The sequence below is a fragment of the Rhamphochromis sp. 'chilingali' genome (genome assembly GCF_963969265.1).
Source record: "Rhamphochromis sp. 'chilingali' genome assembly, chromosome: 2".
Taxonomy (NCBI): Eukaryota; Metazoa; Chordata; class Actinopteri; order Cichliformes; family Cichlidae; genus Rhamphochromis; species Rhamphochromis sp. 'chilingali'.
In genome coordinates this window covers 24,807,632-24,833,445 of record NC_137930.1, presented here as the reverse complement: position 1 = coordinate 24,833,445, position 25,814 = coordinate 24,807,632, and the positions used below count along the sequence as shown (strand labels likewise).

The following is a 25,814-nucleotide window of genomic DNA, read 5'->3' as shown; positions in this document are numbered from 1 at the left end:
ACATGTAAGAATCATAGTTTGTAAGTTAAAAGGCATTTTATCAATTTTTGACCAATAAATCATTTGCTTGACCTTGAAGACCCTAGTGGATGAAAGTCAAATTTTAATGGATAGTTAACATGACCTCACTCTGGACCCCTACAAAGTTTGATCAGAATAATTAAAAAAAATTTGAGCTCTTGAATGAACTGAATGACACGCACGCACACAACCGCTACCAAAGACATAACCTTCTTGGCAGAGGTAAAAACTATCTACAAAGAAAAATAATCTGCAGGAACTTCAAAGTCAGGTGATAGTTTGATTTTTACTGGAAAAATGAATACAGGTACACTTAATATTTATTAATTAAAAGTACAAATATAAGTAATACAGTAATTTAGAGCAGACTTCCTTGACTGTACTTTGAAATGTAAGTCTAAGTAGCTTGGAAAGAAAAGCGTCTGGACTAATCACACGAGCTAAGGTGTGAAAATGGGTGCAGGTCGGGTGTAAGTTTGAAATGTAAGAACTTTGACAGAAGAAAGTGACAATAAAATACTACTATTTGTCAAGTTCCCTTTAAGGGAGACTGAGTGTGTATCTTTTTTTCAGTATTTTATTACATTCATTAGTGAGTCCACAGTTTTTGGCACTCATATTAATATTCATATTAATATTTACATGCATCACTTTGCTCCTCACAGTTCATCCATCTTCCCATTTTCTTGTGCTTATCCATTTCAGGCCTGAAGCCTTTCCAAGCTGCCAGGGAGCGAGAGGCGCAGGTACACCCAGGCCAGGTCACCCATCTATCGCAGAGCTAACAATGCAGTACAATAAGTAAACTTAAAATATAAAATTCAAAGGAAACATGACAATAATCAATAAGACAAGACAGTCATTCACACACACAAAAATACCTGAGCAAAGATATGCTTTGTTTAACCTGAATGGATTAAGAATTAATAGCAATTTCCCAGATTTCTGCTTGTCTGAATAACCGATTGTGATCACTTTGTCTTGAAATGTGATATTGTGCAAAAATCTATTAAAGTTACCATAATAACCTGTTAGTTCAACATTCAATATTATCAGTGTCATTGAGAACGGTAATCATATTTATGCACTGTGATGTACTCCTTAGTAAAAACTCTAATTTAGGCCAGTTTCCATTGTTTTGGACCTTGAGTGATTGAGACCACCTGTACGAATATCCTCTGCCAGAGCATCCTCAATCCTTGATGATAAAGACCGCCTTAGGGTTTTCTTAAAGTCATTGCCGATGAACACATAGAGAACTGGAGATAGGAAGCTGTTTGCTGCAGCCAAGGTGGCCCCAACTTTTAGTCCAGTTTTAATGACCTCCAGGTTGTGTTTCTTAAAGTCTATCTCCAGCAGGACAAAGGTGTGGTAGGGGACCCAGCAGGCGAAGAAAGACAAAATGAGCGCAGCCATGATTTTGTACGGCTTTGTTGACTTGTGGGTCAGACTTCTGAGCTTTATGGCAAGCACAGAGCAACAGAAGACAATCATTAGGATAGGAATCAGGAACCCACAAATGAAACGGGTCAGTACCACCGCTTTATGTCTGACCCCATAGTCCGTGTGGCACTGAATGACCGAGCCGTGGACCGTGGTTTTCCTGTACATAAGTGAGGGCACTGTTAAGAATGCAGAAAGAACCCACATGAGGATGACGGCTCCAAAGGCTTTTCCTACTTTGCGGTGGTTGTGCGACCACACAGGAAATAAGACCATGATACAGCGGTCAGTGCTGATGAGAACCAACAGGAACACACTGCTGTGCATGTTGAGAAACAGGGCAGATGAGGCGAGCTTGCACAAGCCTTCTCCAAAGGGCCAGTGTGAAGTTATCATGTACACAACTTCGAAAGGCAACAAGGCACAGAACAAAAAGTTTGAAATGGCCAGGCTGATGTACCAGATGGTGATGACTGTGGTTTTCATTTTCCATCCACAAATCCAAATCACCAGGGAATTTCCTGCAAGCCCCAAAACGCATATGATGATGTTGACTGCCACCAGAGCATAAGTTGAAGAGGACGAGGCGCTATATAAATTTAGGGTTCCTTCAGTGGTGAGGTTGCTATCGATGTCTGCGGTGTAGTTATCATAATCAAAATACTCCACGTCCATGATTGTTCCTGAAATATATGGAACCACGACTTTTAAAAATACAAACATTTACACATATAAGCTTTAAAATTATAGGTTATAAATAACACAAAGTTTTTTTTATAGAGAAAAAGATACTTACATAGGGATTTTATGTCTCGTGTGAAAATAGAGAGTTTAAAGTTGCTTGTGCCGTTGGGTGGACTTTCTCACTTCTGTTTCTTGGGCAGTAGTACTCAGTAAGTACTGACGTAGGTATTTTGCAACAGGAAACTAGAAGAGAAAGGGAAAAAACTGCTGTAATATCCAAAAAGAGATATCCTCCAAAACTTAGGCAAAAAATATCACATTTCTTGACCAGGATTGTGCCTACAGATCATTTTAGTGGAATGGAAGTTATTGTGTAAAACTGTAATCTGTGGTTGAGCTCGCATTAGACCTCATAAGAAATAATTAAACTGGTTTACTGCAGATGGGAGACATACAATACCACAAATATTACACATGGCATCTAAAAAAATTGAATTCCCACATTGTAAAAACCAGTTTACACAACATTATTAGGTAGAATCAGTTATGGCTCAATTAGCTCACGTGTACAGGACATTCTGAGTTCTGTGCTAATGTTCCTTTTGCAGTTCCCCAAAATCAAATACCAAGCTGTTATGCAACAAACCAAGTGGGGAAAAAAGATTAATAAACAACTTTCATTTCAGGAATCACAAGACAAGGAAGCAGTAAATAAATCTCACTCACGACACATTTTAGATCAATATTGGTACATTTATACAGCTCCTCTCTGTTTCTTATTAGTAAAGCTCAAGGGTGTGGCTTTAACCTAGCAGCAAAAATACACAAGCCTGTGACAAAGTGGCTAGGACAGAATTCATTTGCCATTTGTCACTTGCATATATTGTTATTTTGTGTTCTGTTATCCTGTATAGTCTATCATAATGCTTTAATGTAAACACAACACATGTAACCTTGGCTCTACATACTATCCTGGGTCTGTTTGTGGTAGCATTGGTTATATTCATTTCATCTGTGCAAATGTACTTAAAGCTAAATGTCACTTCATCATTAATTGATTTGGATCTTTCATTTGTTTATGTAGTTTGGTTATACTTACCATTGTGTGTTCCTTTGAGCAGGTCCTATGTGTAAAACAGGTATGTGGGAAGGGCCGCCCCAGTACTTCCTGATCATGTCAATTGGGTGTAACCAAATGAAGGGGTGTTTCTTTTGTGTAAAATTGTTTATTTCATTTAAAATAACCTCATGAGTCAGATTACGTGAAGAGATTGACTTTTCAAACTGTTTCGTTGGGTGAATGAGTTTGTTAAGTGGAAAAATGATTTTATTCCTGTTTCTTTGTCTAGACTGTGTTATTTAGTCTACCCTGTTTTCCCAATTGTAGAGGTTAATGAGATCCAGGTGTGAGTGGAATTCTATATAAAGCAGGAGAGCTTTTGACTGACAGGTACACAGGAGGGTGATGTGGGGTGAACTGAGTGGTGGAAGGGAACTTACATTTGGACAAGTGGTTGATAAGTTAAGTCATGGTGAAGGGAAAGTGGTGGTTTTTCGTTTTTGAGAAGTACTGGTCTCATCAAGAGGATCTGAGGATTCAGGAGTGACGGACGGTTAACAGCCAGGAGATGGCAGTAATGCAACAGTTTTGGATGCAAGCTGCCGTTAAACTTGACTGAAGAAGAAGAAGACTGACAGGTTCAATGATTAATGATGTGTTTAATGACATAGAGGGTGGGGTGTTCACTTTTTGCTGATGATGGAGGAGAGGGAGGAATATTGGTTTTGTTGTAAAGAAGTTACAGGAAGCGGTTGGTAAAGTGGAAGAATGGTCGTGGGGATTCAAGTTTTCAGTTGATAAGACTAAGACAATGTTTTTTACAAGTAAGAGGGTTAATGAGGAAATTAAGCTGAAGCTATATGGCATAGGATTAGAAAGAGTGAGGAAATTTAAGTTTCTGGGGTTGTGGTTTGATGAGAGGTTAACTTGGGGTGCACACGTTCAGGAATTGGTGGATAAGTGTAAAAAAGTTTTGAACATTTTGAGGTGTTTGGGAAGGATTGGGGAGCAGATAGGGAGTCCCTGAGGGCTATATACACTGGATTGGTGAGGTCAACGTTAGATTATGGTTGTGTGGCATATAATTCGGCAGCAGACACTTCTCTTAGAAAGCTAGATTTGATTCAGTATCAGGTGTTGAGACTTTGTACAGGGGCGACTCCCACTGTAGCCTTGCAGGTGGAGATGGGGGAAATGCCACTAGGGTTGAGGAGGGAACAGCTTACATTGACATAATGGGCAAACCTACAGGGTCAGGGGACAGATCACCCTGCATTAGATGTACTTAGACCTTGCTGGGAGAAGGGCAGGAGGGAGTTAAAAAGCTTTGGATGGGTGGTGGGGGGAAGACCTAGGGAACTTAAATTGGACCACTTAGACATATGTCGGCGAGTGCCTAGGCCTGCAATCCCTCCATGGATACTTCCTGAAGCAGCTGTAGATTTTTCTTTGTTGCGCCAGAAGAGTAAGGACGGGGCAGGCGGTCTAGACTCTAATATAGTTCAGGGTTTCAGAGATCAGTATTATGGGTATGTGCAGGTATATACGGACGCTTCGAAGAATCCAGCTAGTCAAGTGGGGGTGGCAGTGGTAATTCTGGACTTTATGGTAAAAATTGGGATGAGGATTAATAATGGTTTGTCTGTGTTTACAGGAGAAATGATAGCGATTCTATTAGCAGTGCAGTGGGTGGAAGATTTGAGGTCATTGAACACAATTATTTGTTCAGATTCCAGTGCAGCCTTGGTTAGTCTACAGAATGGTCATTCGAAAGGTAGGTCAGATATTTTATTAGAGGTTCAACAAACCCTTTACAGGATACATATGATGGGTCTATCGGTAGTGTTTGTATGGGTCCCTGCTCACTATGGGGTAAGGGGGAATGAAGCAGCGGACAGGTTAGCAAAAGCAGCCACTAATCATGAGATAGTTGATCTGGCGGTGAATTTTGGTCAGGAGGAAGTAAAGAGTATTATTAAGCTAGAAATCAGGGGAAGATGGCAGAAACAGTGGGACGAAGACAGGAGGGGAAGGTGGTTATATAAAATTCAAAGGGGGGTGGGAGTGAGGCGATCCACAAGAAGGAGTAGGCGAGAGGAGGCGGTGGTGTCAAGACTGAGATTTGGGCATACGGGTTTGAATTCCACACTGTTCTTGATAGGGAAGCATGCCTCAGGGAAATGTGATTATTGTTGAGCGGATGAAACTTTGGAGCATGTTATTTTGCAGTGTCGGAAATATATGGTAGAGAGGAGACGGTTGGTCCGAAATCTCAGTAGCATTGATATGAACCTTGATCTTGTAGGGTTACTACAGAAGGAGTCGGGGGATAAATGTTATCAGGCATTGTTTCAGTTTTTGAGAGAAGGAAAGTTGTTTGGGAGGATATGAAGTGTTTTGTTTTTGTTTTTTTGTTTTTTGTTTGTTTTTTTTTTAGCGTGATTTCTGTCCATACTCCATACCAGTGGTGGCGGTAATGCACCATGCAGTTGTTTGCCAACCGCCAATAATACGTAAAAGGAAAAAGAAGAAGACTGAAAGGTTCTTATGTTTTTGTGAAACAATTGTTGAAAGGCTACGCCAGAAAATAAAGAACACTTAAAAGAAACTTGAACAGTCTGCAGATGCTGTCTTCCTATCACTTTCCATGCTGCTTATGTTACGCTACTTCACAAATGGTGGCAGCAGTGGCTCCAGGCCAATAGGTGATAGCAATGCAGAAATCAACCAAGTCAAGGAAACCTCAAGGGCCAACAGATTGTCCCCCAGAGGAGGCCCCAGATGATGGCAACCTGCCAGAAACTACGGGTGAGCACAGCACCAAAGCACAAAGTCTCTCTGAGCTCTCAACTTTATTGAAAGGCCTGATGCAACAGCATGCTGACCGTGAGGCAAAATGGGAGCAGGACAGACAACGCCAGGATTAACGGTGGCGTAGAATGCAACACCAGTTCAGCCAACTGCAGCAGGAGGTCCAGTCGGAGCGCCGGGAGCATCAGGTGCTGTGGGAAGGTGCAGTAGCTGATTCCGGAGTGCCACTGAGACCCTCAGTTCGGCAAAAGGTGCAACAGCCTGTTCAACAGCGAGGAAACCCCCCTGAATCTTTCGCAGCACCACATTCATCCAATCTGGGCAGAGTAAGCGGTTGGAAAGGCCCGAAGATGCAGCCCTATGGTGAGGATGAAGATATTGAACATTACTTAACCACTTTTGAGAGGATTGCAACAGGATGTCCATAAGAAGAATGGGCACTGCATCTGGCTCCACTTCTTAGTGTTAAAGCACGTGCGGCATATGTTGCTATGGACACTGATGGACTATGATAAAGTAAAAACCGCCGTTCTTGAAAAATTTGAAATAAGTGCTGAGACTTACCGAATCAGATTCCACGACATGACGGTGAAGGACGATGAGACACCCAAAGAGCTGAGAACGCGCTTTAAAGACCTATATGAAAAGTGGATGCTTCCAAAGGAGAAGACAAAGGACCAAATAGGAGATGTCATAGTGATGGAGCAGTTTCTCAGAGTTCTTAACCCAGAGCTGAGGACCTGGGTGAAAGAGTGCAACTCCACCACTTCAAAAGAAGCTGCAGAGATGGCAGAGGCTTTTCTTGCAGCCGGATGCCCACAAAAAGGGTACATGGTAGGAAAACCCAGTTCAGCCCTTGTATTTGTGGGTAAGTCAGGGGGTGGGGAATGGGTCCAGAGCTAAAGGCCCTAAACAAAGTTCTCCAATCACTAGCAGTAGCCACGCTAGAGAAGTAAAGCAGAGAGGCCCATTGGTATGTCATGCTTGTGGTCAAGCAGGTCACTTTAAGGCAGATTGCCCAGGTCAGCAAGTCAGTAAGACTTACATGTGTCTTTCACCACAGTGTTTTGACTTGCTAGAGGAGGAAACTGAGTCTCTCGTACCCTCCAGTGATCAGGAGCACACCATCTGTGTTTTCATTGAGGGAAAGCCGTGTGTTGCCCTCTTGGATTCAGGCAGTAGCCGCACACTTGTCAGGCAAGATTGTCTCCCTAGCGACACCGCATTTTGTTAAAGTCTGGTGTGTTCATGGTGATAATGTTGATTATCCTATTGCCAATGTTTGCCTTCAAGTTAATGAAAAGGAGTACGTACTTACAGTACCAGATTGTCTTGGACCCGGACATGCCAATTCTTGGAGAGTTATTAGCAAAGACAGAGAAGAGAAGAATCTGCATGTTGCATGTGAAGGTCTGCTAGTCGTCACTAGGTCTGGTAATAGAGTGTCTCAGTCAGAGCTAGGTTTGAGTGAGTTGCCCTTTTCAGTCAGTGAAATTCCGGATGTTGATGGACCAAATAGGCCACATTTAAAGAAAAGTAGAATGCAGAGAAGACAGGAAAAAGTGAGGGGGACAGAAATTGCTGAGTCACTCCCTGAACCAGAGATTGAGGAGCTCCTGGTTGTCCCGAGCAATATTGTCCAACTCCAAAGGGAGGACCCCTCTTTAGCACCCTTGTTTACTAAGAGCATCCAAGAATCAACACAGATTACAGACAGAGTACGGGAAGTATTCATTGTAAAGAACGAACGACTGTATCGTCGTAGCAAAGTTGGTGAGCAGTTGGTTGTTCCCAAAAGCTGAAGGCCTGTAGTTTTGCAGTTGGCTCATTCACTCCCTAAAGTTAAAGACATTACAATAATACAACGAAAGCATGTATGGAGGAGTTCAGGAGAGAGGTACAACAGTAAGTGTCTATCTGTCAAACACGGTGGAGGCTCTGTCGCGGTGGAGACAGTCCAGTTGGGCATCTTGTCAAATGAAATGATAAAACTGTGAACACTGAAAAGTACCCTCAGATTTTAATCCACCAAGCAGTAACATCTCAAAAACTACTGATTAGAAATAGCTTCATATTTCATCATAACAGTGATACACAAACAAACTGGCAATGCAGTAAAAGCATGGATATCACTCAGCCTCTCCAGAGCCCAGACCTCAACATCACTGAAGCAGTGTGAGATCTATCTGACAGAGAACAGAAGAAAAGGCAGCAAACATCCAAAGAAGAGCTCTGAATATCTCAAAAAAAAATAAATAAAAAAGTTTCGTCTCACTCCCATTTCTTCTTGTTGCACGTTGAAGCTTGACTTGGAACCTTGTTAAGGTCCAACCATGCACAATATGATTTTTTTTGCCATTTTTCAAGTGGACTTAAATTTTTGATCGGGACTCTATGAATATGGAGCTGCCAGGCAGGAGCAAAAGAGGAAGACCACAGAGGAAATTCAGGGCTGTAGTGAAGGAAGACATGCAGAGGGCTGTACGACAGAGGTGGATGCTAGAGATAGGGTGAAATGCAGGAAGATCTGTTGCGCCAACCCCTCAAGGGAACAGCAGCAAGAAGAAAAACCCACATATAAGTTGAATGTAATCTTTTGACTCTGGAGAACATAAAGGTTTTCTTTAAATACTAGTGCGATGCAAATATCAGTATCGATCTGATACCAAGTAAATACAGGGCCAGTATTGCTGATGCAGCTTATGTAGTGGAGAGCAGTGTGTCTTGATTTATGACATGAATCATCATCAATTAGCAAATTCTGAACACATTTTACTCCCTACTAAATCATTGTCATTTTCTTTCAACTTCACAGATTAATTAGTTAACAGAACAAAACCCACCTTTCAGCTTTTTCGTGTATTTTGAAACTTGTTTTTTGTTTTTTAACGTGACTGTCTCCTATTTTGGGTCAACGCCTGCCATTTAAATGCTTCTTAGGCTATAAATAAAATGGACCTAACAGTCAACACAAAAGGGCTCAGGAATTTTTCAGAATTCATGTCTGAGGTGTAGTTTTTCATTTCCAATAAAATAAAGTATTTAACACAATTCAGTGGGCTGAATATATTATTTGAATGTCTGAATATAGTCTATTGTTAATCAGTTAGCAAACCTAACAGCCAAGACGACCAATAACACTTTATTTTTATAATTAGTTAATGTCAAAGTGACTGCATGAGTGGAGCAGCGATTGCACAGGCATGTTTCTTTTTTGATGAACCTTAGAGGACAGAAATAAACTAAAGTATGAATCCTGTGGCACTCCATATTTGGCTTAATCTACCCACCTCTACTAAATGCTTGATAAAGACTCGTAAAGAGAGATAATTTGATCAATTAAAATACAAAGAGAAAAAAAATAAATGAAAGTCTAATTGTATTGTATTATCAAAAGAGCGTTTTTTGTAAATTGCATAAACCAGACATGCGCAGATGTGATTATTGTAGCTCCTCCTCCTGTCAGTGACGTGTAGTTCCATTCTCTTGAGCTGCGAGCTTTCTTAACTGCGACATTGGATCAACATGGCGAGCACCGTGGCGAACAAGTGTCTCAGTCCTCTGGCTTTCCTCACTAGGAGGCTCTCCGCTCCCGAGTTCATCACTCAGTGTTGCTATCACAAGAAGGTAAGTGGTCCAGTCTGTAGCTTCTCTTTAACGGGGAGCTCGGCTTACAGCGTCGCAGCTGCTTGTTGGTTCATGTTTACTCCTACTGAAAGCATCCTGGAGTATATCAGCTAACTGATCTACTAAACACGGGCAACCACGACTCTGTAAGATCTTTCTGCTCGGGCATTTTGTTGACAACCATAGGACGGTGGCTTATATTTAGCTGGCTGCACAAATGTTTCAAGTTACATCAGACTGCCTTTACGCTGGTTATCTCAAACCCTTCACCTCCATGATGCTAGCCCGTTAAAATGAACAAATGTATTGTTTCACTGTAGCTATTTAGCTTACTGAAGGCTGGAATAACGTCACTAATCTGCAACCAGCTGTCCACTGCCACAGTTTTAACCATATCCGATTGATGCGCTTTAAAGGGTGGCAGTATGTTGTGCTAGAGTCAGGTAAATGTTATGTGATACCTGTGAAGGTGTACTGATGCAACAGCAGGTTAACCGGGTCATGGCAGCCATAACTGTATGTTTAGCTGGATGTTTTTGGGTGATTGTGGAGGTTTAGACATTATATGCCTTTTATTAAAATTATTTCTTGGATAAGAGGTCATGTTTTAGCCATCAGCTGAGGAATCTGGCTTTAAACCTTTAATTTCTGATGAAAAATGCAAAAGGTTTTGCGATGCTCGGCCACTTCACACTGTCTTGGTCAGAGTGACTCAGCAAGAAATAGAGTAGGAGGGCTGAAGGACAGAGTTTGCACTGTGTAGACCATGAAATCCAGTCCTAATCTGCTCATGCCAGTGTCAGTTATGCAAGTGAGTCAAGTTGTAGTTGTGTAACAAGGATGCCAAGACTTGTACACATTCTTTTTACCATTGTATCTGAATATAGATGGCATTTCCTTCCTGCAAATATGTGATTGTTGAATTCTGACAGCAACAGGAAGAGTGCATTTGGCCTGATGCTCCTTTTCCCCTCTCTGTTGTCTGAAGGTGGTGGATCATTATGAGAACCCCAGAAATGTGGGCTCGCTGGACAAAAACTCCAAGAATGTTGGAACTGGTTTGGTGGGTGCCCCGGCCTGTGGGGATGTAATGAAGCTTCAGGTATGTTTGTTACGAAGTGTGTGTGACTTAAAGGCGTTTATTTTTGTTAGTTTAGTAGGGATACATTTTAAAGAATGGGAGAGATTAGGATTGTTTGGGGGTTTTTTTTTTTTTGGTTTGTTTTTTTTTCTTGCTCATTTTTTTTTTGGTCACATGAGTAACAGTCAAAACTTTTCTCAGATTGAGGTGGATGACCTGGGGAAGATTGTGAATGCCAGGTTCAAAACTTTTGGCTGTGGTTCTGCCATCGCCTCAAGCTCTCTGGCCACCGAGTGGGTGAAAGGCAAATCTGTGAGTGAACACATTACAGACCTGCATCTCAGCTCCTTTGAATGTTTAATCTATTAAATATTTAGCGTGTTCTGCTCCGCTCATGGCTGTGTGTGGGCTTTTATTTTCAGGTGGACGAAGCTTTGAAGATAAAGAACACAGACATCGCCAAGGAGCTCAGTCTTCCTCCTGTTAAGCTTCACTGCTCCAGTAAGTTTTCTTTTAATACGTCAAGGCTCTTCTTTTTCTTTTTTCCAAACTTCTCTGCACATGTGCACATTTAACCTCCAATTATTTCCTGTTCAGTGCTTGCCGAAGATGCCATCAAGGCAGCCCTTGCTGACTATCGTCTCAAGCAACAAGATGACCAGCAGGAGGCAGTCAGAGCCAGCAATTAAATGGAGCGCTCACGCTTTGTGCTGGGCCCGGTTTGGCTCCCTGCTGCCAAGAAGAGAAATAGTCCAGTGTCAACACCTCACTTTCCTGCGGCAATGATGACGAGCCCACCACCTTTCAACCCTCTGTAGCAGTGTTACACCAGGCTGTTTTTATTAGTCTGCGATCCTCTAACCGTGTATACTGTAACTTTTAGCCTGTCACGTAAACGCACAATATAAGCACTGTTTTGGGTTGTTGGTACAGAGATGAGCCTTATTTTGGAAATTGCTTTGTACAGGTGGAGTTTTTTTTATTTTGAAAGGTGTGATGGAGGTATGGATGAAAGCTAAAAGCTGTTTATACCCTCTGCACTCTAAACGCACTGACCTGTTGATTAAGCAAAGTGGCTTGAACCAAAGAAAGGGGGTCCAGTAGTTTCAAATGCAACTTATATTTACAAATGCTTCTTTAAAAGTCTGTAATAAAATTATCCCTAATTGTACTTTTTGAATCCTGTTTATTATTTAAACATTTGACCCTCCAGCTACAGAAAAATACAGGCATAACTAATGAGGTTATTCTTAATTCTCTTTAAATAAGTCATCCTTGTGATCCATTTGAGTAAGCTGCACATAGACACAGAGCCTGCAAATACGCCCATGCACTTCCTGCTACAATAACGCACCAACTTAAATTGGACCACTTAGACATATGTCGGCGAGTGCCTAGGCCTGCAATCCCTCCATGGATACTTCCTGAAGCAGCTGTAGATTTTTCTTTGTTGCGCCAGAAGAGTAAGGACGGGGCAGGCGGTCTAGACTCTAATATAGTTCAGGGTTTCAGAGATCAGTATTATGGGTATGTGCAGGTATATACGGACGCTTCGAAGAATCCAGCTAGTCAAGTGGGGGTGGCAGTGGTAATTCTGGACTTTATGGTAAAAATTGGGATGAGGATTAATAATGGTTTGTCTGTGTTTACAGGAGAAATGATAGCGATTCTATTAGCAGTGCAGTGGGTGGAAGATTTGAGGTCATTGAACACAATTATTTGTTCAGATTCCAGTGCAGCCTTGGTTAGTCTACAGAATGGTCATTCGAAAGGTAGGTCAGATATTTTATTAGAGGTTCAACAAACCCTTTACAGGATACATATGATGGGTCTATCGGTAGTGTTTGTATGGGTCCCTGCTCACTATGGGGTAAGGGGGAATGAAGCAGCGGACAGGTTAGCAAAAGCAGCCACTAATCATGAGATAGTTGATCTGGCGGTGAATTTTGGTCAGGAGGAAGTAAAGAGTATTATTAAGCTAGAAATCAGGGGAAGATGGCAGAAACAGTGGGACGAAGACAGGAGGGGAAGGTGGTTTATATAAAATTCAAAGGGGGGTGGGAGTGAGGCGATCCACAAGAAGGAGTAGGCGAGAGGAGGCGGTGGTGTCAAGACTGAGATTTGGGCATACGGGTTTGAATTCCACACTGTTCTTGATAGGGAAGCATGCCTCAGGGAAATGTGATTATTGTTGAGCGGATGAAACTTTGGAGCATGTTATTTTGCAGTGTCGGAAATATATGGTAGAGAGGAGACGGTTGGTCCGAAATCTCAGTAGCATTGATATGAACCTTGATCTTGTAGGGTTACTACAGAAGGAGTCGGGGGATAAATGTTATCAGGCATTGTTTCAGTTTTTGAGAGAAGGAAAGTTGTTTGGGAGGATATGAAGTGTTTTGTTTTTGTTTTTTTGTTTTTTGTTTGTTTTTTTTTTAGCGTGATTTCTGTCCATACTCCATACCAGTGGTGGCGGTAATGCACCATGCAGTTGTTTGCCAACCGCCAATAATACGTAAAAGGAAAAAGAAGAAGACTGAAAGGTTCTTATGTTTTTGTGAAACAATTGTTGAAAGGCTACGCCAGAAAATAAAGAACACTTAAAAGAAACTTGAACAGTCTGCAGATGCTGTCTTCCTATCACTTTCCATGCTGCTTATGTTACGCTACTTCACAAATGGTGGCAGCAGTGGCTCCAGGCCAATAGGTGATAGCAATGCAGAAATCAACCAAGTCAAGGAAACCTCAAGGGCCAACAGATTTTCCCCCAGAGGAGGCCCCAGATGATGGCAACCTGCCAGAAACTACGGGTGAGCACAGCACCAAAGCACAAAGTCTCTCTGAGCTCTCAACTTTATTGAAAGGCCTGATGCAACAGCATGCTGACCGTGAGGCAAAATGGGAGCAGGACAGACAACGCCAGGATTAACGGTGGCGTAGAATGCAACACCAGTTCAGCCAACTGCAGCAGGAGGTCCAGTCGGAGCGCCGGGAGCATCAGGTGCTGTGGGAAGGTGCAGTAGCTGATTCCGGAGTGCCACTGAGACCCTCAGTTCGGCAAAAGGTGCAACAGCCTGTTCAACAGCGAGGAAACCCCCCTGAATCTTTCGCAGCACCACATTCATCCAATCTGGGCAGAGTAAGCGGTTGGAAAGGCCCGAAGATGCAGCCCTATGGTGAGGATGAAGATATTGAACATTACTTAACCACTTTTGAGAGGATTGCAACAGGATGTCCACAAGAAGAATGGGCACTGCATCTGGCTCCACTTCTTAGTGTTAAAGCACGTGCGGCATATGTTGCTATGGACACTGATGGACTATGATAAAGTAAAAACCGCCGTTCTTGAAAAATTTGAAATAAGTGCTGAGACTTACCGAATCAGATTCCACGACATGACGGTGAAGGACGATGAGACACCCAAAGAGCTGAGAACGCGCTTTAAAGACCTATATGAAAAGTGGATGCTTCCAAAGGAGAAGACAAAGGACCAAATAGGAGATGTCATAGTGATGGAGCAGTTTCTCAGAGTTCTTAACCCAGAGCTGAGGACCTGGGTGAAAGAGTGCAACTCCACCACTTCAAAAGAAGCTGCAGAGATGGCAGAGGCTTTTCTTGCAGCCGGATGCCCACAAAAAGGGTACATGGTAGGAAAACCCAGTTCAGCCCTTGTATTTGTGGGTAAGTCAGGGGGTGGGAATGGGTCCAGAGCTAAAGGCCCTAAACAAAGTTCTCCAATCACTAGCAGTAGCCACGCTAGAGAAGTAAAGCAGAGAGGCCCATTGGTATGTCATGCTTGTGGTCAAGCAGGTCACTTTAAGGCAGATTGCCCAGGTCAGCAAGTCAGTAAGACTTACATGTGTCTTTCACCACAGTGTTTTGACTTGCTAGAGGAGGAAACTGAGTCTCTCGTACCCTCCAGTGATCAGGAGCACACCATCTGTGTTTTCATTGAGGGAAAGCCGTGTGTTGCCCTCTTGGATTCAGGCAGTAGCCGCACACTTGTCAGGCAAGATTGTCTCCCTAGCGACACCGCATTTTGTTAAAGTCTGGTGTGTTCATGGTGATAATGTTGATTATCCTATTGCCAATGTTTGCCTTCAAGTTAATGAAAAGGAGTACGTACTTACAGTACCAGATTGTCTTGGACCCGGACATGCCAATTCTTGGAGAGTTATTAGCAAAGACAGAGAAGAGAAGAATCTGCATGTTGCATGTGAAGGTCTGCTAGTCGTCACTAGGTCTGGTAATAGAGTGTCTCAGTCAGAGCTAGGTTTGAGTGAGTTGCCCTTTTCAGTCAGTGAAATTCCGGATGTTGATGGACCAAATAGGCCACATTTAAAGAAAAGTAGAATGCAGAGAAGACAGGAAAAAGTGAGGGGGACAGAAATTGCTGAGTCACTCCCTGAACCAGAGATTGAGGAGCTCCTGGTTGTCCCGAGCAATATTGTCCAACTCCAAAGGGAGGACCCCTCTTTAGCACCCTTGTTTACTAAGAGCATCCAAGAATCAACACAGATTACAGACAGAGTACGGGAAGTATTCATTGTAAAGAACGAACGACTGTATCGTCGTAGCAAAGTTGGTGAGCAGTTGGTTGTTCCCAAAAGCTGAAGGCCTATAGTTTTGCAGTTGGCTCATTCACTCCCTAAAGTTAAAGACATTACAATAATACAACGAAAGCATGTATGGAGGAGTTCAGGAGAGAGGTACAACAGTAAGTGTCTATCTGTCAAACACGGTGGAGGCTCTGTCGCGGTGGAGACAGTCCAGTTGGGCATCTTGTCAAATGAAATGATAAAACTGTGAACACTGAAAAGTACCCTCAGATTTTAATCCACCAAGCAGTAACATCTCAAAAACTACTGATTAGAAATAGCTTCATATTTCATCATAACAGTGATACACAAACAAACTGGCAATGCAGTAAAAGCATGGATATCACTCAGCCTCTCCAGAGCCCAGACCTCAACATCACTGAAGCAGTGTGAGATCTATCTGACAGAGAACAGAAGAAAAGGCAGCAAACATCCAAAGAAGAGCTCTGAATATCTCAAAAAAAAATAAATAAAAAAGTTTCGTCTCACTCCCATTTCTTCTTGTTGCACGTTGAAGCTTGACTTGGAACCTTGTTAAGGTCCAACCATGCACAATATGATTTTTTTTGCCATTTTTCAAGTGGACTTAAATTTTTGATCGGGACTCTATGAATATGGAGCTGCCAGGCAGGAGCAAAAGAGGAAGACCACAGAGGAAATTCAGGGCTGTAGTGAAGGAAGACATGCAGAGGGCTGTACGACAGAGGTGGATGCTAGAGATAGGGTGAAATGCAGGAAGATCTGTTGCGCCAACCCCTCAAGGGAACAGCAGCAAGAAGAAAAACCCACATATAAGTTGAATGTAATCTTTTGACTCTGGAGAACATAAAGGTTTTCTTTAAATACTAGTGCGATGCAAATATCAGTATCGATCTGATACCAAGTAAATACAGGGCCAGTATTGCTGATGCAGCTTATGTAGTGGAGAGCAGTGTGTCTTGATTTATGACATGAATCATCATCAATTAGCAAATTCTGAACACATTTTACTCCCTACTAAATCATTGTCATTTTCTTTCAACTTCACAGATTAATTAGTTAACAGAACAAAACCCACCTTTCAGCTTTTTCGTGTATTTTGAAACTTGTTTTTTGTTTTTTAACGTGACTGTCTCCTATTTTGGGTCAACGCCTGCCATTTAAATGCTTCTTAGGCTATAAATAAAATGGACCTAACAGTCAACACAAAAGGGCTCAGGAATTTTTCAGAATTCATGTCTGAGGTGTAGTTTTTCATTTCCAATAAAATAAAGTATTTAACACAATTCAGTGGGCTGAATATATTATTTGAATGTCTGAATATAGTCTATTGTTAATCAGTTAGCAAACCTAACAGCCAAGACGACCAATAACACTTTATTTTTATAATTAGTTAATGTCAAAGTGACTGCATGAGTGGAGCAGCGATTGCACAGGCATGTTTCTTTTTTGATGAACCTTAGAGGACAGAAATAAACTAAAGTATGAATCCTGTGGCACTCCATATTTGGCTTAATCTACCCACCTCTACTAAATGCTTGATAAAGACTCGTAAAGAGAGATAATTTGATCAATTAAAATACAAAGAGAAAAAAAATAAACAAATGAAAGTCTAATTGTATTGTATTATCAAAAGAGCGTTTTTTGTAAATTGCATAAACCAGACATGCGCAGATGTGATTATTGTAGCTCCTCCTCCTGTCAGTGACGTGTAGTTCCATTCTCTTGAGCTGCGAGCTTTCTTAACTGCGACATTGGATCAACATGGCGAGCACCGTGGCGAACAAGTGTCTCAGTCCTCTGGCTTTCCTCACTAGGAGGCTCTCCGCTCCCGAGTTCATCACTCAGTGTTGCTATCACAAGAAGGTAAGTGGTCCAGTCTGTAGCTTCTCTTTAACGGGGAGCTCGGCTTACAGCGTCGCAGCTGCTTGTTGGTTCATGTTTACTCCTACTGAAAGCATCCTGGAGTATATCAGCTAACTGATCTACTAAACACGGGCAACCACGACTCTGTAAGATCTTTCTGCTCGGGCATTTTGTTGACAACCATAGGACGGTGGCTTATATTTAGCTGGCTGCACAAATGTTTCAAGTTACATCAGACTGCCTTTACGCTGGTTATCTCAAACCCTTCACCTCCATGATGCTAGCCCGTTAAAATGAACAAATGTATTGTTTCATTGTAGCTATTTAGCTTACTGAAGGCTGGAATAACGTCACTAATCTGCAACCAGCTGTCCACTGCCACAGTTTTAACCATATCCGATTGATGCGCTTTAAAGGGTGGCAGTATGTTGTGCTAGAGTCAGGTAAATGTTATGTGATACCTGTGAAGGTGTACTGATGCAACAGCAGGTTAACCGGGTCATGGCAGCCATAACTGTGATGTATTTATGTTTAGCTGGATGTTTTTGGGTGATTGTGGAGGTTTAGACATTATATGCCTTTTATTAAAATTATTTCTTGGATAAGAGGTCATGTTTTAGCCATCAGCTGAGGAATCTGGCTTTAAACCTTTAATTTCTGATGAAAAATGCAAAAGGTTTTGCGATGCTCGGCCACTTCACACTGTCTTGGTCAGAGTGACTCAGCAAGAAATAGAGTAGGAGGGCTGAAGGACAGAGTTTGCACTGTGTAGACCATGAAATCCAGTCCTAATCTGCTCATGCCAGTGTCAGTTATGCAAGTGAGTCAAGTTGTAGTTGTGTAACAAGGATGCCAAGACTTGTACACATTCTTTTTACCATTGTATCTGAATATAGATGGCATTTCCTTCCTGCAAATATGTGATTGTTGAATTCTGACAGCAACAGGAAGAGTGCATTTGGCCTGATGCTCCTTTTCCCCTCTCTGTTGTCTGAAGGTGGTGGATCATTATGAGAACCCCAGAAATGTGGGCTCGCTGGACAAAAACTCCAAGAATGTTGGAACTGGTTTGGTGGGTGCCCCGGCCTGTGGGGATGTAATGAAGCTTCAGGTATGTTTGTTACGAAGTGTGTGTGACTTAAAGGCGTTTATTTTTGTTAGTTTAGTAGGGATACATTTTAAAGAATGGGAGAGATTAGGATTGTTTGGGGTTTTTTTTTTTTTTTTTTGGTTTGTTTTTTTTTCTTGCTCATTTTTTTTTTTTGGTCACATGAGTAACAGTCAAAACTTTTCTCAGATTGAGGTGGATGACCTGGGGAAGATTGTGAATGCCAGGTTCAAAACTTTTGGCTGTGGTTCTGCCATCGCCTCAAGCTCTCTGGCCACCGAGTGGGTGAAAGGCAAATCTGTGAGTGAACACATTACAGACCTGCATCTCAGCTCCTTTGAATGTTTAATCTATTAAATATTTAGCGTGTTCTGCTCCGCTCATGGCTGTGTGTGGGCTTTTATTTTCAGGTGGACGAAGCTTTGAAGATAAAGAACACAGACATCGCCAAGGAGCTCAGTCTTCCTCCTGTTAAGCTTCACTGCTCCAGTAAGTTTTCTTTTAATACGCCAAGGCTCTTCTTTTTCTTTTTTCCAAACTTCTCTGCACATGTGCACATTTAACCTCCAATTATTTCCTGTTCAGTGCTTGCCGAAGATGCCATCAAGGCAGCCCTTGCTGACTATCGTCTCAAGCAACAAGATGACCAGCAGGAGGCAGTCAGAGCCAGCAATTAAATGGAGCGCTCACGCTTTGTGCTGGGCCCGGTTTGGCTCCCTGCTGCCAAGAAGAGAAATAGTCCAGCGTCAACACCTCACTTTCCTGCGGCAATGATGACGAGCCCACCACCTTTCAACCCTCTGTAGCAGTGTTACACCAGGCTGTTTTTATTAGTCTGCGATCCTCTAACCGTGTATACTGTATCTTTTAGCCTGTCACGTAAATGCACAATATAAGCACTGTTTTGGGTTGTTGGTACAGAGATGAGCCTTATTTTGGAAATTGCTTTGTACAGGTGGAGTTTTTTTTATTTTGAAAGGTGTGATGGAGGTATGGATGAAAGCTAAAAGCTGTTTATACCCTCTGCACTCTAAACGCACTGACCTGTTGATTAAGCAAAGTGGCTTGAACCAAAGAAAGGGGGTCCAGTAGTTTCAAATGCAACTTATATTTACAAATGCTTCTTTAAAAGTCTGTAATAAAATTATCCCTAATTGTACTTTTTGAATCCTGTTTATTATTTAAACATTTGACCCTCCAGCTACAGAAAAATACAGGCATAACTAATGAGGTTATTCTTAATTCTCTTTAAATAAGTCATCCTTGTGATCCATTTGAGTAAGCTGCACATAGACACAGAGCCTGCAAATACGCCCATGCACTTCCTGCTACAATAACGCACCTAAAAAAGCTCTGCAGCTGAGATCCGCTGCAGCCAAAACACACCAGATTGTGGTTTTATACACTTGACAAATCCTGACTGCTTCGCTTTATCTCAGTGTCTCAGCTTCTCTCTCCCTCACACCCGCTTTCTATTTCTCTGACTTACGTGCACACAATTTTGAAAAGCGCCTTTGCAGAACACAGCGACGTTCAACATCATCTGCACTCACTAGCTTTATTGGGCTGTTACATGAAGACCCGACATGCCGTCCGATTGCCGTTTTGATTAATTTGGAGGCTTTTCACAGAGGCGGCTGCGTTGGAGTCCCACTGAGATGTGTACGAGCCCACATGTTTAAGCGGTCCAGCGTGTGATGTGCAGTGATAAAACCAGTCAGACGGGCTCCGTAAAAGTATGGAATCCTAAGCTTGCACCCTAAAAAGAGAAAAATTTAAAACTCCACAGTTTTACTCTTGGAGTCTGCTGGAGTAGCTTTACATGACTTGCAGGTCAAAAATCATCATGCTGTTTTTTTTTTTTTTTTTGTTTTTTTTTTAAAGAGCATTGCCTCAATGCATCTACTTCCTGAAAGAAGCCATTATCAGGAATGTGTACCCTGGTGATGTCACAGAGAACTTTTTATTTGAAACTCCGGACATGTTTAATATAAAAGTCCACCCTACTGTAGCAGTGTATATATGACAGAAAATGGGGAAAAGCATAACAGGTTCATATTAAAAATTCAAAAACGGAACTGAGTCCTAGTTGTTCAATTTTGTTTTTGTTTTTTTTGCATAGAAGCAGAGGTGGGACCAAGTCATTGTTTTGCAAGTCTCAAGTAAGTCTCAAGTCTTTATCCTCAAGTCTCAAGTAATGTCAGGCAAGTCAGAGTCGAGTCTCAAGTCACTGGTGTAAAAGTCCAAGTAAAGTCACAAGTCTGAAACTTTGAATTTCAAGTCCTTTCGAATCTTTAAAAAAAATATGAAAAAAGCATGTTGCAGTTATATGCTAAATGTAAATATTAGACCATGTAATTTTAAAATCTGTGTTTTTCTCAACACATGACAAAATAGTGAACTTAGAAAATATACACAAATTGTGAAATTGCACCTCTTTAAAATGCAGCTCAATTAAACCTAGCTCCTAGAATAATTTTCACCGACAGTTCTGAGATAAGCTGCATGTTATTCTTGGATGCGGTTGTAGGACCGGCTTTAAAATCGCATGACAAAAATATCATACACATTAAAAAAAACTGTATCACCAACGTAGCCTGGAAAACATTTGCTAGTTAGATGAAGTCAGCTATCTCATCTTAGCATATTTATATGCATATTTATAATCATACGGTTCTTGGAGTGAGTGCATACACTCATGAAGTTTAGTAACTTCCGGTCACTGCAACAAGCCCAGGTACAGTTTACCGACGGATGGGTGCAGGACCTTGAAATGCACCGTGTAGAACGAAAGACCATCGTACGTATCATAAGTTTACCAGTCTCACAAATCGTCTTCATAAATATACATTCGTTAACCGTTTATTAATAGGACCTTTGAGCTCAACGGTAATTAATTAGTAGTGGAAATAATTTCTGGTAGCATCACAGAAATGTAGCAGTGACAATAAGACTGTATGCTGTAATCGTACTGGGCAATTAGTGATACAAAAAACCTGTTTTATCCTGTGAATAAAAGTATATGTTTTTGTCAATGTACCATAATAACAGAGGAGAAACGCAATATTGTGTCAGGACAATTCACTATTTATGCACAATAAATAAAGGAGCATAGCGCGACAATTTCTGTTCAGTGCCAGACTTGCTTGTAACCTATATCACCAATTATGTTAAGAAAATGACGTATTAACTACTAAAAAACACTGACCTTCGTGTAAATGCTTGGAGCAGACTAACCTGTGAGCTGGAGTGTTCTGGGACGTTATATTTGATCTTTGAATGGCTGCAATCCAGGCCGTCTTTGTTACTTCGGAAACATGGCTCGAACAATTTCTCTTCAACGACTAATCCGATAACAACCGATCTCTTTACCCGTCGGCTTCCCGTGGCTGTCATGCGTCATTGCAGTTAATAATACAACGGCTTCTTGACATTTTTGTGTTTCTTTTTATCGCTGTATAACTGATTTTAATTGAAAGCCTGCGTGCGCTAGTACCGCTTGCCACGAGTTCCCAGAATCCTTTGCGGTTCTACCCGTGAATGACGTCACATTTTCAATCTCTATATAATATGCATGTTAAATTTTATATTTGGGGTAAAATATCAAGTCTTTTCAAGTAAACCGGTTCAAGTCCAATTCAAGTCCCAAGTCATTGGTGTAAAAGTCCAAGTCAAGTCACAAGTCTTACAACATTTTTTCAAGTCAAGTCTAAAGTCATAAAATTAATGACTCGAGTCTGACTCGAGTCCAAGTCATGTGACTCGAGTCCACACCTCTGCATAGAAGCGCAGAGTAATTGGGACCACACCACCTACTGTTACCAGCAGAGATGTTTAAATTCAAACACAGGAACACAAAAAATACTAACACTATTTGTGTACTGTGAAACTTGTACAAAGGTGCATAAAGAGAGTATCATGTATCATCTTCAACTCTGCCTGCTGTATCTTTAGTAACTTCTCTGCATTTCCTCAAATAAAATCCTGCAGAAATCTTTGGTTTTCTGCAAAAATGTGATTTCTTAGAAGGCAGTTTTCTCTCCTGCGATGAGCTGAAGTGTAGCAGAGTCATTGTGAATGTGCAGAGAGGAGGGCCGCGGACTCCTGCCCGTCAAAGGCTCTTGTGAATCAACTTCCTCTGACCGAGGCAGCTCAGGAGGATTCGGCTCTGAGCTGCCCTCTGTGGTGGTGGCCTCACTGTCGGAAAGCTCGCTCGGCTCATTTTCCTCTGGGAGACTTGGGAGCTGATGGTCTAGGATGCTGTCATCTGCTTTTGAGCTGTCCTCGGGACTGTGGTCTGCTACTTTCTGACTGGGATCGCTTCTCTCTGCAGCATCAACAGATTTATTTGGAGCGCGCAGGCTCTTGGCAGCCCTCATAATGTCAGCCTGGAGCTGCTTGTGAGAGTCCACTGGCTTGCTTTCCTGCCCCGGGGAAGCTTTTTCTTGAACTTCGTTAAAGGGTTTAGCACCTCCACTTTTGTCCCTGTCATCCACATACATCTTTGAGGGGAAGGAGGAAGGATAGTAAGCGTTGACTTTGCGTCTGTGGCTCATGAAAACTGCCCCGCAGATGATAAGGAAGACGAGAAGGATGAGACTGGCTGCAACGAGGATGAGGAGCATGTTCTCATTAAGAAAGTTCACAAGCTGATTCAGAAAGTCAGTTTCCTCCTGGGCTGTGTTGGCAGGTGCGGTCTGGTACTCTGTGGAGACATTGGTAATAGGCAGATAGAAAGTGAAGTAGTTGTTGTCTTCCTCATCTATGCTTCCCTCCAGAGTATCTGAGTAAGGCAGAGGTGTGGAGAGGCTGCTACTGATGCAAAGCACCACGCACAGACCAATGTGATGAAGGGCCATCAGGAGCGGCATTTCCCCTCGGAATCTGTAAATAACACTTAACATCAGTGACACACGTCAAGAGAATATGTGCTTTGTGTGTATTTGCTTAACATCTTTTTTTCAGAAAAGTAAAATTAGTAGTGCTGCTCTTGAGACATTCAGTCTGCTTTACAACAAAAACAAAGATGGATGACTGAAATTCCACAGTTTACAAAGTACGAGAAGATCATGTTTTATTAGTTATATTTGTCTATCTTAATGTTCACTTGGTTGCACTGTTTTAAATGTCATGAGTAAAAGTTAGAGTAGAAAAGGCTCCCAGCTCTGGGTTAGTTGAAATTGCACTTTGAAAGAAATACATGTAAACTTATACTTATGCCTTATACGCTTATTGCCACTGTATTAGGCATACACTTTCAACTGCTTATCAATGCAAATTTCTAATCAGTCACATGGCAGCAACTTAGTGCATTGATCTGTTACAGTTCAAACCGAGCATCAGAATAAAAAAGAAAAGTGATTTAAGAGACTTTGTTGCTTGTGTCAGACAGGCTGGTCTTGATCTTCTCTAGGGTTTACAGAGAGTGGTCCAATAAAGCAAAGCTATCCAGTGAGCAGTTCTCTGGGTGAAAATGCCTCGTTAATCCCAGAAGTCAAAGGAGAATGGCCAGACTGCTTCAAACAGATAAGACGGCAACAATAAACTAAAATCACCACAACCGAGGTATGCAGAAGAGCATCTCTCTTGAAGCAGACTGACTACAGCAGCAGAGGACGACACCAGACAAGAAGACAAGCGTGGAAAACATTGTTTAGTCTGATGAAATCCAGGTGTTAAGGTCAGAATTTAGCATAAACTACATGAAAGCATGGATCCATCCTGCCTTGCATCAATGGCTTAGGCTGACGGCTTCTTGGCACACATTGGACCTAATAGTTCCAACTGAGAATCGTTTAAATGCAACAGCCTACCTGACTTTTGTTGCTGATTATCTCCATCCCTTTTATGCCCACATGCTCCCAGGAGGATAACGCACAGCTCAGATCATCTCAAATTGGTTTCTTAAACATGAGATTGAGTTCCCTGCACTCAAATACCCTCCACAGTCACCAGATCTTGATCTCGATGGGATGTGGTGGAATGGAAGATTCACATCACGGATGAGACACAGCTGCAGCAACTGTGTGCTGTCATGGTAATATGGACTAAAATCTCTGAGGAATGTTCCCAGCACCTTTTTGAATCTCTGCCATGAAAACCCTGAAGTGCATCCAACCCAGTACTAGCAATGTGTATCTAAAGAAGTGACCATAGAATTATATCTCAAGCAAATTAACCAAATCTCTACAAATTACAATTTTTACTACACCTTTTTACATATTAGAATAAATTATATTGAGCGTATCATTAACCCGAGAGGTGTTGATTTAGCAGGAAAACTTCCTGCTCAGATATAACCAAAAGTATCTTACATGGCTTTCTACAACAAGAAGTATAAATAGTATGTGTGTTTGCAACTTGATTAATTTAACCGAACAACCAGAATTCAACCAGAACTTTGATCACACTAAGCTACGTGCTCAGTCTGTCTCCCAAATCTTTCTGCGCCATCTGTGTGCAAGCTGCGAGACATGAAAGTCTGGGAAACGGGTTCTGATGTTGTTGTTTCTTTCTTTTTTCCCAAATCAATCACCCTGCTCACCCTGGACCTAATATACACTGACACAGTAACACGCACAGAAGGAGGTCACAAGCACACACAAATCTTCACTCAGCAGATTTAACAAGTGCGACTATTTTATTTGCAAACGTAATGTCGAAAACTTTTAATGTCTAAATCTGAACCTTGTCTCTACTTTTTTATTATCATGTTCCTAATTCCTGAGTTTGAATCCTTCTATCATGATGCTGTCAAACAAGGTGTCAAGATGCTGTTATTGAATTTTAAGGACAAAACCTTATGAAATGACACATTTGACTCACCATCCACTGCAGAAGAAGAGCTGTCTGCTGAAAAGCCCTCAGAATGAGGAGGATGAGACTGGAAAAAAGTGAACTTAGCACAGCAAAGAGCGGCGAATGCTCAGTGAAGCACGCCCCCTCCGCGAGTTTCAGGTTTCAGTGTGGAGGTTTGTCTGGGTATTTAAAAAAAAAAAAGCAGTTTACCATGAGGAGAAATCCCTCCTTCTGCCTATCCACTGTTCTCCTCCCCCTCCAGTTTCCCCCGAGAGTGTCTGAGCTCTCCGGCCTGCACACAGATTGTTCTTGTTATGTGGGAGTTTATAATGTGCCGTGGGGGCAGGGACCTCTTCTCCACTCTGATGTTTGGCTCAGTGGATGTGGAAAGCCAATTCCACAAAACAAAATTAATTCTTAAGAGCTATAAAAGCATCACAAATAAATAAACCCTCTAAAAATAAAACAGAGCCTCTGACTGACAGCCTTTCCTTCGTTTTACCCCCTTAGTCCCTCACACTGATGAATAACAGCAAACCTCTGGGGCTAAAAAAAGAGTCAGAGAGCAGCTTGTATGAGTGATCTGCCAATGCAGGAAAAGGTTAATGGTTCCTGTGTGGACAGCAAAGAGAAGGGGGAAGGTAAAGGCCACACGCTGGAGACTGTTAGAAACAATGTGGAGCATTTTATCCAGAGACGAGCAATTAAAGCGTGTGTGTGTGTATGTATGTGTGTGAGACC

At 41.9% G+C, this 25,814-nt stretch overlaps 2 protein-coding genes across 4 annotated transcripts; both read right to left on the bottom strand.

The window, feature by feature from the left end:
- Positions 1-209: 209 nt before the first annotated feature.
- LOC308392688 (chemerin-like receptor 1) lies at positions 210-21,644 on the bottom strand. Of its 3 annotated transcripts, none has more exons than XM_080875866.1 (3): positions 21,513-21,644; positions 2,261-2,391; positions 210-2,147 (listed from the first exon to the last, which is right to left on the bottom strand). In XM_080875866.1, the coding sequence occupies exon 3, from the start codon at positions 2,137-2,139 to the stop codon at positions 1,135-1,137; it is 1,005 nt and encodes a 334-aa protein (XP_080731992.1). In that variant the 5' UTR covers positions 2,140-2,147; positions 2,261-2,391; positions 21,513-21,644; the 3' UTR covers positions 210-1,134. The 3 variants fall into 3 exon arrangements, with proteins under 3 accessions (XP_080731992.1, XP_080731991.1, XP_080731993.1); XM_080875865.1 differs by lacking the exon at positions 21,513-21,644 and adding an exon at positions 19,829-20,075; XM_080875867.1 differs by lacking the exon at positions 21,513-21,644 and adding an exon at positions 3,248-6,836.
- Positions 20,220-25,599, bottom strand: tmem119b (transmembrane protein 119b). The gene is made up of 2 exons (XM_080875868.1): positions 25,101-25,599; positions 20,220-23,159 (listed from the first exon to the last, which is right to left on the bottom strand). The coding sequence occupies exon 2, from the start codon at positions 23,144-23,146 to the stop codon at positions 22,298-22,300; it is 849 nt and encodes a 282-aa protein (XP_080731994.1). The 5' UTR covers positions 23,147-23,159; positions 25,101-25,599; the 3' UTR covers positions 20,220-22,297.
- Between the last annotated feature and the right edge of the window lie 215 nt (positions 25,600-25,814).

Excerpts from the sequence above, each read along its gene's own strand:
- LOC308392688 (XM_080875866.1), bottom strand. The coding sequence starts at position 2,139 with ATGGACGTGGAGTATTTTGATTATGATAACTACACCGCAGACATCGAT.
- tmem119b (XM_080875868.1), bottom strand. The coding sequence starts at position 23,146 with ATGCCGCTCCTGATGGCCCTTCATCACATTGGTCTGTGCGTGGTGCTT.